The sequence below is a fragment of the Rousettus aegyptiacus genome, unplaced genomic scaffold (genome assembly GCF_014176215.1).
Source record: "Rousettus aegyptiacus isolate mRouAeg1 unplaced genomic scaffold, mRouAeg1.p scaffold_m13_p_18, whole genome shotgun sequence".
Taxonomy (NCBI): domain Eukaryota; kingdom Metazoa; phylum Chordata; class Mammalia; order Chiroptera; family Pteropodidae; genus Rousettus; species Rousettus aegyptiacus.
The window spans coordinates 18508910-18523816 of NW_023416293.1; the positions used below are offsets into that span (position 1 = coordinate 18508910).

Consider the following 14907-nt stretch of genomic DNA (forward strand, 5'->3'; position numbering starts at 1 on the left):
AAATGCATTCCTGTTAAATGCTGAATAATTAATTTCTTTGAAGAAAATTTTAATACTCTGAATAAAATCTCTGATGTGGACCCCACGTGCCTGACCGTCCCTTGCAGGGGAGTCAAGGCATTACCGTCTGCTGAGTGAGGTGCCGTTAGCTTTGGGCGCTACAAGTAAACATGTCCGTGACGTTACCAGCGCCAACAAGGGACTGACAGACTCAGACAGACACAGCATCTGTAAAACCACCATCATTTACTCTCTGCAGTCGCCTGCAGCTGGCAGGAGAGGCCTGTGAGCTCGCGTGAGCTCGGTGGGAGTTTTGTAAAGTCCAAGTAGATGTTAAGGCACCAAAAGTAACATGGCACCAACACCCAAAAATAAAAATGTAAATCTGCACAAAGAACAGTGTGTGAAACACCAATAAACCAAGGTTTAGAAGTAGCTCTGGAGCGGCTCGCCCAGGACGGCTTCCAGTTGCTGAATGGTCTTTTGGCACTGACGTTCTACTTCTTCACAGTCATCTAAAGAAAATCAAAATTAAACGAGTCAGTCTTCCTGCCTCCATCACCACTAGCTAAATCCGCCCGTCCTGCCTTCCCTGGCAGTCACTCAGTCACAAGGAGAGACGGGCACCATGGAAACCTCCAGACCCCTCCTCCTGCCCTGATTCCCTTCCAGTAGCTTTAGACTTGGAAGCCAAGTAACACAGAACCCCCCCAACACAGGACACCGGAGAGAACCCGACTGCCAGCGGCCCCCACCCCGGGCTGTAGGAAGCAAAGGTGAGTGCGCTCTGTTCAGATAAGCTGTGAGCCACGACGACCCAAGCGCTGGAGTCCTCATCTCCGTCACCTCCGCGTACAGCACGAAGCACTGGCACTCCCTGGGCCGCACGGTGGACCAGCGCTGACCGTGCCTGTGCCCACCTCGACTCCCCCCCCCAGGTCCGACTGTGACACCTTACCAAACTACTTAATGCTTTTAAAGCTTCTCGTTTCTTCCTTTATGGAAAAAGGGGTGGGGGGGGGGGGCGGATGGCATATACCTGTCACGAGGATGAGATCATCCTTGCCCGGCAGTGGCCAAGTGCCGGTCGCTGCCAACAGGCCGCGGTGCTAGGGCGGCCTCAATGGCCTAGACATTTGACACAATAACTCTACATCTGGGGACAAATGTTCTCATGCTGAGGTCAATGCCATAGGTATCATGGCCACTGGGCAGTCACTTCCTAACAGCCCCCACCCCGCTCCACACAGGAGCGCGGCCCCCCATGCTGCGGGCCACGGGCTAGAGCCACGGGCTGAGCACAGCGCGCCCCGCCGGCGTGATCGCCAGGCACCTTTCCACAGACTTCTACTGTCAGTTTCTTCAGTCTGGGAATTACCTTCCATCAATTCAGCTAAGAACGGAATGGATTCTGGTAGCAAGACAATGTAATTGTCCTTTAGTTTCTCAGCCAGTGCTAACACAGTGATCAGGGCGGCAAATCGAACCTGAAAGGGACAAAAAGGTAAAGAATGATAAAAATCTAGTACTGTCTAACTTGAGACAAGCTCTTGACTTGTTAAATATTATTTCATATGAGTTTATTTCACTTTATGTCCATTCAACTTTTATCTCAGGCTACCCGCTGGGAGCTGTTTATGATACAGGTCCTCTTATAAATCCAGTGTGTTTCAAACTGTGTTGCAGTTTGTAGGCCTTTAACGGGAATGCCTTTTTATAAGAACCTGCCTTTAAAATAGCAGTGAAAGAAAATGCCATACACAAACCCCAGTGTGTCATCAAATGTAACCACACTGGAGGTCACCAGCTCTCCTGGCTGATGGAGACTGCCAACGTGGCGGCCACCTGCAGAGCCCGACCGTGGTCAGCGCCGTAGCTGTGTGAGGGGCCGGGGCGCCGGCTCAGGTCAGCACTGAGTAAAAGCACACTGTGCCATAATGTCCTGATTTTGGAACTTGAAGTGTGGCTGCTTCCCACATGACTTGTGAGGAATGTAAACAGCTCTTTGGTGCTATCAGCGATCCACTTAGACACAAGGCCGTGCTGGCCCTCTCTCTGGTTTTGAACGATTTAAAAAATATTTGGAAACAGCAAAATGAGTTATTTAAAAAACATGTAATTACCTAGGTTCAATCAGAATTTTCCTGATATTGTATAATCAAAACATTATAATAACTTTAATGCAATTTGGTGAGAACCTACAATTTAAACTTTGGGGGTTCATCAAAATAGCCTGTTATTATCATCTAAGAAATAAATATCATGAATTTCGACTAATAAATCTCTTAATGAAATTCTGCTTTGGTTTAATTTATCCACGGAGGCTCCTGTGAGATGGCTGGTTTGGGTGAAGCCGAGTCACTGGTAGTGCAGCGACGCGGACGCTCAGGTGTGGGCTGGGACGCTGACCTCCACCCGTCCTCCCGGCAGTGGGTGTCAACCCACGGAACCCCAAGCTAACGTGGCGATCTCACGCAAACGAATGCTCTGTGGACGGGCTGAAGGCATCTGTTTCTGGGAACACAATGACGTTTAAATGGTGCTTAAGAAACAAGGAATTACTTTGTCTTTTCAAGATTAAAAGCACCTATTTGGAAAGGGTTTTGGTGCTTGTGTCAAAGGACGCAGTGGGGCGGGAGAAGGACGACTGTTACTTACAAATAACCAGTCAGTAAAACCCGAAAACGGCTCGGGCTCACAGCCCGGCCGCCAGTCCTGGGAGACAGCACCACCCTCGTCCCCACTGGCTTCCCCTGGTCCTACGCCCAGCACCGCGTCCCGGCTGCCCGGCCGCACGGGGGACAGGCGCGCCGCCGCGCCTGACCTTGGGGGAGGAGTCTCTCGTCTTCAGCAGAATCTGGTAGTTCAGTGGTTTCCAGAGCGCGTCATCCGCCACGGCCACCGAGAACTGCGCGATGCACGGGGCCAGCTGCCCTGTCACCCTCTCCTGGAACGTCTCTTCCCCGCCAAGCCTGTTCTCCAGCTGGCAAGAGTGAGAGAAGGACTCTGAGCAACAAAGGACTCTGTCGTTTCTGTTTGAAAAATACCTGCACTGCGCAGAGAGCATCCATGACGTGCAGGCTCAGACGCCAGGCGCTGTTCTCTTCCCTCCAGAGCACACTTAGAACGCACCGGCTTCCAGAACGCGCGCGGCCCCCAGCACCGCTCCCTCTGGCAGAGCCCCTCGGCCCACGCGAGCGCGGCCCAGCCCGCGAACACGCTCAGCGGACCCAGTTTTAAACAACTAAACCATCAGACCTGATGCCTTTCATTGGAAAATGCAAAAGTAAAACAGTAAATGCCACTAAGAAGTTATATCCATGAAAAATGAGAAATTGATTTTGAAATAATTTTGTAAAAAAGAAAAAAAAACTGGAGAAAAGTAGTTCCAGCAAAGTGTCACTTCTATAGGTACAAAACTGGTGAAAATTCAACAGTGATGGCTTCCTTGTCTTTCAACAAAAAAGGTTTTATTCAGTTACCTGATCCACCAGGGGCATCATCAAGGCTTCTGCTCTCTCTTTACTTAAAAAATGTTGAGTGTCAAAAAGGAAGATTTTATATAAACAGTTCAAAATAAACTGTAATAACAAGCAGCACTTTTCAGGGTCATTTTCAGAATCAAAAAATGCTTCATCTGTAAGATGGGGAAGAATAAAATGAAAAAAAAAATGAATTTCACAATTTAATGTTTAAATTCAAATCACTATTAAAAGAACTACAATCAGAAGGTATTTCTGAAATAATCTATAAATCGCGCTCAGGATGAAGGCAGATCATGAAGAGGATAGTTGAGTCTGTCAGGTAAGTGGCTCTTTTTAGAGTTAAGAGTCTCAGGGATGACCCCGTTTGGCAAAGCTGAATGACCAGTTTCAAGTGGGCTGCTCATCAGCATTTAAAGTTATTTGCAACGGCATAAGAGTAACACCCATTTACTTTATTCTTTCTCCCAAGTGAGTCAATACTTTCGATATGCTGAAACAGTTCATGCCTGACAACTGACTACAGAACGAAAAATCATAGTCCTTAAACGTATCACACTCACTGCACCTCGGGTAAGGCGCACAGAGCAAGGCTGCAACTGAACTGGAGTCAGCTACCAACCTGTTTTGGAGATGTTCACCTGGTTCAAGGTGTCGGCAAAAGGCTTCACTAAGTGGCCAGCGAACAGAGTAAAAAGTCCCTTCAGTTTTTCGGCAATACAATCTGCCAAGTTGTAAAAGGTCAACAGTCTGTCTTTTGGGGCATCTTCTGTCTTAGCCCAATCAAACAACTAAAAAAAATAAAGTAATTTATTCTATACATCCCATAACTTATGTAAGTACAAATGGGATGCAGAGGAAGAATGCTTACCTTGAAAAATAGGGGTCTGAATGTGACTTCAGAAAGTTTTACAACCATAGCCACTAGACAGTCAATGATACAATTCTCTGTTTTTCCGACTTCTTCCAGATCATTCTGAAAACACAAGAGCTGACTTATTAGCCACAGTTCTGACACCTGGTTCTAAATAATTTTGTCAAGAACCACAGGTTCCCTGGCTAGTTTTTCTCTGGCCCTTAGTTTCGGATGTGGGGAGTGGGAAGCAGCTGACCTCGGGGTGCCGTGCTCGGAAGTCGAGGGCCTCCAAGAAGAACGTGGTGAGCTGAGGCTGATGGGAGGAGAGCTCCTGTTTCCTCATGGCCCCGATGTGCTCCTGCAAGATGCTCATGAACGGGCCCATGTGATTCTGCCGGTAACAGCAAAGAGGTGCCAGCTCTTAATACCCTAGACTTCGTTAAGTGAAACTTCGAAGTTTCAACACCATACCTCCCTTCTCCAAGGTCTAACCCCCCATATAATCTAACCTTCCAGTTCTTCTCGATCTGCTTATACGTTTCGCTGATGGCTGGTAGCAGGACTCGGGGTGAGAGCGTGGTCGCCAGTGTCTTTTTAAGAGACTTAAGACGCACATTAGCCTGTGAGGCCGACCCCATTTCACTAGTGACTTTCTCCAAATGAATCACCTATAGGAATATAAAAACAGTGATCAAGGCCACATGGGTACTCAGTGAAAACGTCTACACACTCACAGAAAGAAATGAACCCGAATGCTAGCGATGGAGAAAAGTTTGGTGCACGCTGGCTTCACAGAGAATTCTTTTTATAGCCAACCTTGAATGTCTGAAGCTAAAAATGCGCAGATGTCTTTCCCACCTGGGAGTCAGGGAGGTGGGGAAGGACACTGAGCACTCAGACTGCTAAGTTTCTCAGAGGCCAGGGATCCAGCAACACTAGAAGAGTCGGGCTCTTCCTAACACATCTGGAAAGCTGTAGTGCATGTGACCCAGCTAAGGCAGCAAAGCCGCCTAAGCTCCTACGTGCAAACGCACAATACAACAGCCCAGTAGCGGGGTCACTCTGGGCATTCAGCTGGAAATGCCGCTTGGCCACCGTCTGTGCCAGCCACCACCACCCTGGGTACAGGAGCCCGCCCTCCCAGCGCGAGAGGCAAACACGACACGCCCTCCCTGCAAGCAGCAGGAAGGGCAGCTCTGCCAGCTCAACTCCGAAGATCTCACAGGAGTAAAAAGAGCAATAAAAACATTCTGCAAAATAAAAAAAGGGCCTCGTGACACAGTGACACCGTATCAATGACAAGATTAAGCAGGAGGGACAATGGGTGTGGAAGAGAAAAAGGCACGCATGGAGTATTAACAAGCACATCTTTTCAGAAATAATCTCTGGGCCACACACAAGCTAAAAACATAAAGAACAAATAAAATTACCAAATTTGCGATTCTTCCCTTTCCCCCACCACCCCAATTAGCACGTTGTGGTCACGAGGACTCACCTGCGACAGGACGCCTTCTAGGTAGGGGCTGATGAAGTGGGGGAGCGTCTCCACCACCTTCTGCAGAGCCGCCACGGCGCTGAGCAGGTAGACGTCACCGGAGCCCAGCTCGCCGGCGTTTTTCATTGTCGCCAGCAATGAAGGCATCAGGCTAGAAACGAAAGACGGTGTGAGAGTTTGCTCGGGCAGAGAAGTGGAGAACGAAGGAGTCGCTGTGAAGGAAATCCGACACGGGCACCCATCACATCACCGCGCGTGTCAGGGCCATGAAAACATCTACGCACGTCATGTGGCGAAGCAAGACCGTCCCAGAGCCATGGCGTGATGTCCTTCAACTAACACCCGCCAGGCACCAGGCACTGTGCAAAAGGCCTCCCACACGGTGGCGGCGGTCTCGCTTTCACGGACATGCCAAGGCCACGGCGCGGCGGGAGCAGCCGACTTCTGTGCAGGGCGGCGCGAGGCCGCGTCTGCCCGGCTGGACGGGCTGCTGCAGAAGCTGCTCAAAGGGGAGCGAAAACGGGGACAGGAAACCTCATAAAGGTAATTGAGAATGTTCTATTTTCCAGTTTGAAGAAAAGATCAACTCTTTAACAAATCTAATTTTGTGTAACTGCTTAGAAGCGAAGAAGCACTGAGGGATCACGTTTCGGTGTGTACTGGAGGCCCCCTCGGCGTACCTGGGGAGCTGGGGGATGGCCAGCGCCTCCAGGGCGGAGGCCGCCTCGGCCACGCACAGCAGGGCGCTGCCCAGCACGTTCCGCTCCTCCTCCTCCTCCGGCGCGATGAGCTTCACCGCGGCGCGCAGCACCGGGCCGAAGGGCTGCGGGTGCTCCGCACCGAAGCTCCGGCACAGGAGCCTCAGCGTGTGCAGGGCGGTCTGTCTGTTCACCGCCTGCTCTGCCCCCTGCCTGCGACGCTGCACGACGGCCAGAAGGACCGGAACCAGCTTTAGGAAGCGGTACACCTGAGGAAGACAGCCGAGGTTCCCCAAGTGTCAAAGCCGCAAAAAAAGGGCTAGTCCGCTTTGCGTTTTCACTGCTTGACGCCATCTAAATGGACGACAGACCAAGAGGACCTAAGCCACTCAACGGCGCATGAGGAACGGTCTCTCCGACTGACGCACTGAGCACGAAGCCAGCGCACGCGCCTGTGCCCAGTGCCTGACGTTTCATACCCCTTATATAAAACACCCTTCTGGTGTGGAGTAAGAGTGGATCAGAAGTGTCCTGAAGCCAGTTAAGGTGACGTGTGGGCCATACCAAGCCAAGAATTCCATTCGGCTGAGTTTCCACGCAAAGAGTTCTCCTCTCTCTCTCTCACACACACACGCACGCTGCCTCCCCCAACCCCCAGCATCATATTCACAGAACGTGCTGATGTAGATCGTACCAAGGAGGAACCGAGGGGGTGACGAGCTGCTCTGACAAGGCGCAGAACGGCAAACGGGCCTGACTTAGTCTTCACTTACGGTTTTCTTCTTCCAGGACACGTTCTGCTGTAGCTTGTTGTTCAAAAGATCCATCGCCTTCCGGCGAACGGACGGCAGTGGGTTACCCAGCAGCCCTCTAATCACAGGAAGGAAGGTTTCTGTGGGCAGCAAGGAATTGACCTAGAGAGCAGTTTTACATTTAACAGAAAATAAACGAAAAAAAGGGAAGATCAACGCAAATTAAGACAGACTTCTGTTCTCTGCACACTCTCTAGGTACCAGGCGTTTCACACGCGCTCTCTTTTTTGCTTCTTATACACTAGCCTTTCAGGCAGACTCACTAATCACACTTCTGAACACACAGACAGACAACAAGAAGGACGGGCGCCGAGGGCAGTGGACCGCCCAGGGCCGGGCCGCCGAGCGCCCTGGCCCGACTCTGCGCTGCGAGTCTCGCGCGGCCAGCAGTGCTGCGAGCGGACCACGTACTCTGCCCGGCAGGCACTTCTGCCACTCCACGTGAATTAAGTGGATGTGACAGAGTCACGTGACTGAATACTTAAAGCACGACATTTACTGAGGCGCGTGTTCACACTGCCGACAGGGAAACAATTGTTCTGACAAATTTACTTCTAGTCAGATTCTTTTCCAAGAAAAATGTGAACTGCATTTTATTTAGAGAAGCTATTGGTAATTTACTCTTAAAGTAACACTTTAGGTTAAATCATCTCCCAGCGACATGGAAACAGCAACGAAGCAGAGCACGTGGGGACACGAAGCCCTACCTTATCCAGCACATCGTAAGCTTTGCTGAGCAGCGCGCGCCAGAACTTCGCGGTCAGCTTGTCGGCGTTGCTCTCCACGGACTGTGCGACGGCACTGATGTAGCCAAGAACCGCCTCCAGCAGCCTGCAACACAGGGCGGGGCTCGCGTGAACGTCTCGTGTACTAGTCCTCCAACTTTCTGATAAAAAGTTAGAAATTATTCCCCAATGAAAACTGAAAAAGGAAAAGTAACATACCTCTGTTCGAGGCCCTTTAAAGCCTCAGCACCACCGCTTTCAACTACCTGACGTGTAAAGAAGGCATCATTAGGACACGTGGGAGCCGACGACAAAAAATCACTTAGAAGTTCAATGAAACGTCTATGACTATTCCAAGTTCCCACAGCAACGGGTTTCTGACATCACGATTTAATCAGGTTCAGATCACCCCCATCATGTAACTCTACTGCCCTCACTTTCATTCCATTCACTCATTACATTCTATAGATATTTATAACATCAGTAAAGTACTACGAAGACTCAGAAAAACACAGTCAATATTCATTTATCTACTAATTTTATGAAACGTGATCTTTCTTTAGCTCACCTCTAATTCTAAGGTGAACTGTTACGGATCCTGCTGTGAGCCCCCACGCTCTGTTCCCTAAGCCCGTTCGCCCGCTGGCCCAAGCCCAGCCTGAATCCGCTGCTACTGTCATCGAGGACATACTGTCGACAACACACTGTTCTGGTTCACCAGGACCCTCTGTGCAGACCACGACCTCCTCGTTCACCTGTTGGTAGCCGCTTAGTTTGTGTCCATTTTTTTTCTTTTCGTACCAGTGCTAAACAAGAGCCTTTGTGTATGTCTCCTTGAGCATCCAGGCAAGTTCCTGTAGAGCATACACCTGAGAAACGAAACTGAGCATCTTGCACTTGGCCGCGTACACGGCCCGTCACTGCGTCCAGAGGTGACTGTCCCCACCGCCTACCACTTCTGGCTCTTAACAGCTTAATTTTCACCAGTATGATGGACATCGCGGTGGCATCTCTTTAACCTGCATTTTCCTTCTTAGAGAGGTATTTTTCGTGTATTAACTGGCCATTTGTGATTCCTCTTCAGTGAATTCAAATTCTTTGCCAGTTGTTCTAATGGAAACGGATGTTTCTGGATTTATACACAATAATAATCTTCTCTTAGTCCGTGGCTTTTCATCGTGTTTGTGGTGGCTCTTTTGTTGAACCAGGTTTTAAGAAATTCTCCATTCTCTGATCACAATGATGTTTCCCTTTTTGTCTCAAAGTTCTAAATCTTCCTTTTCACACTGAAGTTTTTAGTCTACCTAGAACTGTCCTTTGCGTACAGTGTGACAGCCGTCTTTTTCACACGAAGCAGACAAATCGTACCAATTCTAGTTCTTGGACACGGCTCTCCCCCACTGTACGCAGGCTCACGTTCACTCACACTGACCTGACTGCTCTTGCGCCACCACCGTCCTTGGCAAGTTTGCGTGACAGAGAGCAGTGTCTACACGGACCCATCTGCAGACAGCGTCTATGCCGATCTCTATCAAGCCAGCTGGCTAAACTAATTCTTAGTTCTGTGAATCTGGTGATTTTTTTTTTGTCTTACACTTCTTTTGCCAAACAGAAACACTAACAGTCTCGTTCTGGACTTTAACAGGCACCCCACTGACGTCACATCAGGGTGTGACGAAAACTGTAGGTTTCTGACAAATATCTTTCTCAGGTCAAGGAGTTCCCATCCATCTCGCAACACTAAAAGGATCATTTTTTCAAAGTCACGAGTGCGTGCTGAATCCGCGGGACGGTTTCTCTGTGAGTGTTTCGCCGATCACGGTTTGCTCTCTCGACCTGTTCGCACAGCGCGGCAGACGTGTGACACAGACGTCCCGCTGCCGTGGCGTTCTGCACCCTGGTCGCGGCCGCCCCCCCCCCGCGCACTGCTCGTTTCTTCCTCCTGTGTGTGCGTCCTTCTCGCCCACCGCTGGAACCCTAACACACTGACAGACAGGTGCACACGCGCTCCGTGCGGAGCTCGCCGTCTCAGGTGAAGAAACGGCACGTCGCCCGCCGTCAGGAGCCCCCTTCTCCGCCTGCCCAAACGCAGCTACCACCCTCACTTCTCCAACCAGACTCGTTTAGCTGCTCTTGAACTCTGACAACTGGAACCGTGGGACGCGTCCCTCTGCCTCTTCCCTTCAGCGTTACGCTCACGAGCGGCCGCGGGCCCGAGGTTCACTGCGCCCCTCTGTGCCGACACGTCATCACCCTGCTGCTGACGGACACGCTGCCGCCAGTTCTGGGATCCCGTGAACAAGGACACGCTGCACGCTCCCAGTCACCCTGCGGTGCACGGCTACAGGCCTGCTGGGTGTCTACACTTGCGGGCAGTGGCGGAGTCGTAGGGTTCATGCACAACCTGGGGCCACGCCAGACGCTTCCGCAGAGAACTGTGCCGTTTTCCCGTTACCTGTAAAGGCCTCACGTTTTCGTGAGGTATCTGTCGAGCTCTTTTTACGAGTTTAAAACACAGTTCCTTTAGGAAAACGAAACCACTGGATCACACACATTTAAAGAACACATCACCTTTCTGATGAAATGGCTGGACGCCAGGAGCTGTGACATGAAGGACACCGACAGAAACCTGAAGTGCCGCAGCTGCTTGGGGCTGCGCGCGTCCGCGCTGAAAACCTGCAGCACCTCTTCCTGCGACCCGCTCGCGCCGAATGCAGCTCTGGGAGGGGGTTCTGAAAGAGAGCAATAGACCAAGTGGCCCACTCGCCTCTGAGCTGGCTCTTCAGTACAAATGTGGATGCGAGCACAGTAAATGGGATACGATTTTCATAATCACCTATTAGTGGATCATACCCGGTCTTCCCTCTTCTAAGTTAATGAAAGCAACGACTCTATTTACAAGAAAGTACCCGGCAGCGCAGAGGAGAGCGTGTGGAAGACGAGACGACAGAAGGGCGCAGCTGACGGGGGGGAGGCAGGCACAGGTGTCACGAAAGGGGTTTAAACGGTGGCTGCACACCCCAGTGTCTGAGACTTAGTGGCCCACAACCAACTGGGGGGGGGAGGGCGGACGGGGGGGTGGTGTCGCCTCTAGCCATCGATGTTTAACTCTAAAAGTTTGAAGGTGCCATGAAGCTTTGCAGAATCCCATGCTTAAATGTATCTAACACAAAAGGTGCTGGGGGTACAGTGACTGGGGGCCCGTGGTGGGCCATTAAACACCACTGTCCTAGACAGCCTCCGGATGAAGACTTCTTCCATAGCACGTCACCACACACGGTTCTCCAGGCACCTTCCAGCCTTGTCTCTGAGCTGACTCCAGGATGAGCCAAGTCACCGCAGAGTCCTCAGACCCTTTTTCTGAAGGCACCTGTGTTCTGCTCCGAAGGGCATGGAACTAAGAACCTGCAACACATCAACCCCTTCCAAAGCCAATGTCGCTGGTGCTGCAATTAGGGGACTTTTCTTCAAGACTCCTGTACGTGGTAATTTTTAATATTTAGTTACCACTGCTGTAGTAACTGTTCTTCTTGTAAATGTCTTTTAGATACTTTAATGGGAAGGTACGATACAGCTACTAAGGGCCTGCTAACCCACACTTGTCACACTCCCCAGCCAACATATCTGGGCGAAGGCGCAGAGCTACAGACGCTGACGTGTGAGGAACGACAAGCAGAGATCCTTTTTCCGCAAACATTTGAGAAGATACACAATCATATACCCACATTAAAAATCTACTTACTTCAAAAATTCAATCTAAAGACGTTCTCTGGGTTCTAAAGAGAACCTTCATTGTCTTCTCTCTCGAGCTTTCAGACTAAACCATAATTAACTCCCGACTTACGCTTACCTTGTTTCTCCTCTGGCAGGTTTATTAAATACTGGAGGATATTCATCAAACTCTGTATCTGATCCTGGACACTAAATTCACAACAGACTGAAATCCAAAATTCAGTGTCTGCCTCTAAAATAGCATCCTATATAAAGAAGAGAAATAGATAGTAAAACTGTACCTATGACATTTAGAGTAAGTACAAATAAGGGAAATGTCTTAAAAATATTTCCTAGCACAAAAACTCACTATACACTGTTCCTTATGGTCATCGATATTACCAGAAGAATGAGCTATTGAGCTCCTTGTATAAAAAAGCTAATTCGTGAGAGCTGGGAGCAGCATGATTCCAGGATAATTTACATCGCGACTTCTGACAGGACCGCGCATGCTGCTTTATGCAGAGCAGGGCTAGACCCGTCCCCAACCCCGGTCCAGGCGTCCAGGCCGCCCCCCGTTCCACCCTGACTGTCCACACAGGGCTCCGCAGAACCACCTCCTGTGTCTCACTGCTGTCGCGGGAGTGACACTCCTCCTGCCCCGTGGAATGCCTTCACGAGCACATTCTGGAGAAGCGGCCTAATGACTTTACAGCCCTACCCTGCTGGCCTTAGACAGAGCCACCGCAGGGCAGCGACCGGCTCTGAGAAAAGCCGCGTTGCCCTCAGATGTTCTGTCGTCACTGAAGATGTTCAGAGCCACGGGCTCTGAAAGCAATTTCAAAGAAAGCCCGAAACGTCTCTCACAGCGATTCTGAGCGAACGAGCGCTGTTCGATAACGTATGCTGAGCATCGCCAGCCCCACGTTCACACCGGGAAATGGCCCCGCTCTGTGTGAAACGGCACGCTCCTCCTCGCCCGCCCTCGGGTCTCACCTTTTCTCCGTAGGCGGCGGCCAGCGCTGTCTTAGTGACATACTGGTCAAAGAGCAACACGAGGAGGACCCAGAGGAACCTCCCCGCGCCCAGGGTGTCGACGAGCTGCACGAGGACGGGCAGGCGCCGGTGCTCCGGGACGTGCGGCAGCGCGTCCACAAACACGCCGGCGATCTTCACCACGGTCTCCTCCACGCGCCTGCTGACTTCCGCAGAGTCCCCACCATCAGACTGCAGGACAGCAAGGGGTCAGTGAGCAGGAGCGAACCCGCCACAGCACGCTTCGAGTGGGCACGAGGCCTTCGCACGTGCCCAGGGTTACCCAAAGAATGTTAATAATCCCAGGGCGATCAGTACATATCCCACGAGTGCAGAGCACGTCCCAGGCACTCTGTGGCCCTGTGGGAACAGGAAGCGAGGGTGTGCGCCCTGCCCAAGGAGACTCGGCGTCTGTACGAAACAAGACGCACGCGTGGAAAGGGGGTGCGAAATGGCAGACGCCAAACGCGAGGCCCCGCTGCGCTCGAGAACGGGCACGGTCCAGACGAGCAGAGCAGAGGGGCCGACGGCCCCCGCCGCGCGCAGAATAGAGTTCGAACCATTTCACTCCGGTGCCGGTGCTCGCAACAGAGCCGCTGGGCAAATACGAGAAGGAAAGACTCACGCGATGCCCCCCGCTTCCGTCTCAGATGCCCCCCACATCGCCCACTCCGCCCTGACACGCGGCGCGCGCTCCCGGACTGCGCCTTTTCCCGTGCACTGCGGACTCTGCCAAGTCCCCGAGCCCCGTCCTTCCACCACGTCGTGTTGTTCCGCAAGCGACTCCGTGGCCAGCTGGCCCACACGGCCTGCCCCCAAGTCTGGCCTTGTCGGCGTTTAGCTTTTCTAGCAGCACGTGCAGTATCAACGCCGTTAGCTTTGTTTTTATACCTGTGTGTCAGACTCGACAACTTGTCAGACACAGAGAATGCCGACCTAACGCCAAGATCAAAAGGAAACGGTGCCGAATACGGTCATCCCTGGAGGGATCCATAACGTAAGCCAAGCAACGGAGGCGGAGAGGAAACTCACGCAGATGCCCAGCCTCTCTCATCCTCGAGGCCACTCCTGAGTCTCAATGGCCCTTCCGTACCGGCCGGGGCTTCTCCCTGCTCTCCGAGCACCTGGCAAACGCTGGCAGAGCTGCGTGTCAACGGCTTTGCCATCACAGCGCTGACATGCCCCACGTCCTCAACGCATACCGGGAGCTGCCGAGCCCACGCCACGTCCCGAATACACAGTGAGCGCGAACTCGCTCTGTCAGAGTAAGGTCAAGGCCCTGTCACAGTCAACGCCCCTGCAGAACGCAGGTTTATTCGCAGTCTTGGAAAAGTTATTTCCAAGATTACGTCTTAGCCTCACCATCTAAACTTTAAGGGGCACAAATACCTGAGCATCTCAGAAAGGCATAAGGCATCTACCATTATTCACTTACTACTACTATTTGAATGTTAAAATGTGTAAAACTTTAAATATTAAAATAATACGACTGCTGGTAGAAAAAGAGCTTACCTGAATAAGCGCTGGAATAACCATTTTCACTGTCTTGTTGATAACTTGAAAACTGTAAGTATCATCTAAACGCATGACGTTGGCTCCCATAAATGTAAAAATAGACATGATATTGTGCAGAACTTTATCCTGAAAGAAAACACATCTTTCAACATTTTCATTTAAAACAAATCAAATAGCTGTGATTCATTATAACTCAGCAATAAGACAAATAACCTAACTTAAAAATGGGCAAAGGATTTGCAAAAGACATTTCCCCAAAGATACACAGGTGGCCAGTAAGCACATGAAAAGATGCTCAGCATCACTGGTCCTCAGGCAATGCAAAATCCATAAGACACCACTTCACGCCACTATGACGGCTGTAATAAAAAAGACAATGACAAGTAGCAGCGAGGGCGGGTGAAAGCTAGGACCCTCATACGTTACTGGTTGGTGCAAAATGGTGCAGCTGCTTTGGAAGCGTCCGGTAGTTTCTCAGAAAGTTAAAGTGAGCAGTCGGCCTAGCCCTTCCACTCTTAGGTATGTGCATTCACACAAAACCACACAAATGTCCACAGCAGCATGACTTTATCATCACG

At 50.9% G+C, this 14907-nt stretch overlaps 1 protein-coding gene across 1 annotated transcript in view; it reads right to left on the bottom strand.

The window, feature by feature from the left end:
• Positions 1-227: 227 nt before the first annotated feature.
• The window catches only part of HEATR1 (HEAT repeat containing 1), a 43604-nt gene continuing 28924 nt past the window's right edge, over positions 228-14907 (bottom strand). Inside the window, exons 29-45 of the mRNA XM_016163391.2 lie at positions 14327-14455; positions 12776-13006; positions 11919-12045; positions 10640-10800; positions 8288-8334; positions 8051-8174; positions 7305-7445; positions 6514-6800; positions 5834-5984; positions 4848-5006; positions 4595-4729; positions 4354-4458; positions 4105-4273; positions 3483-3637; positions 2825-2983; positions 1379-1487; positions 228-515 (exon numbers count right to left, since the gene is read on the bottom strand). Coding sequence (XP_016018877.2) covers positions 427-515; positions 1379-1487; positions 2825-2983; positions 3483-3637; positions 4105-4273; positions 4354-4458; positions 4595-4729; positions 4848-5006; positions 5834-5984; positions 6514-6800; positions 7305-7445; positions 8051-8174; positions 8288-8334; positions 10640-10800; positions 11919-12045; positions 12776-13006; positions 14327-14455 — 2478 coding nt within the window. The 3' untranslated portion in view covers positions 228-426. The remainder of the gene's footprint in view (positions 516-1378; positions 1488-2824; positions 2984-3482; positions 3638-4104; positions 4274-4353; positions 4459-4594; positions 4730-4847; positions 5007-5833; positions 5985-6513; positions 6801-7304; positions 7446-8050; positions 8175-8287; positions 8335-10639; positions 10801-11918; positions 12046-12775; positions 13007-14326; positions 14456-14907) is intronic.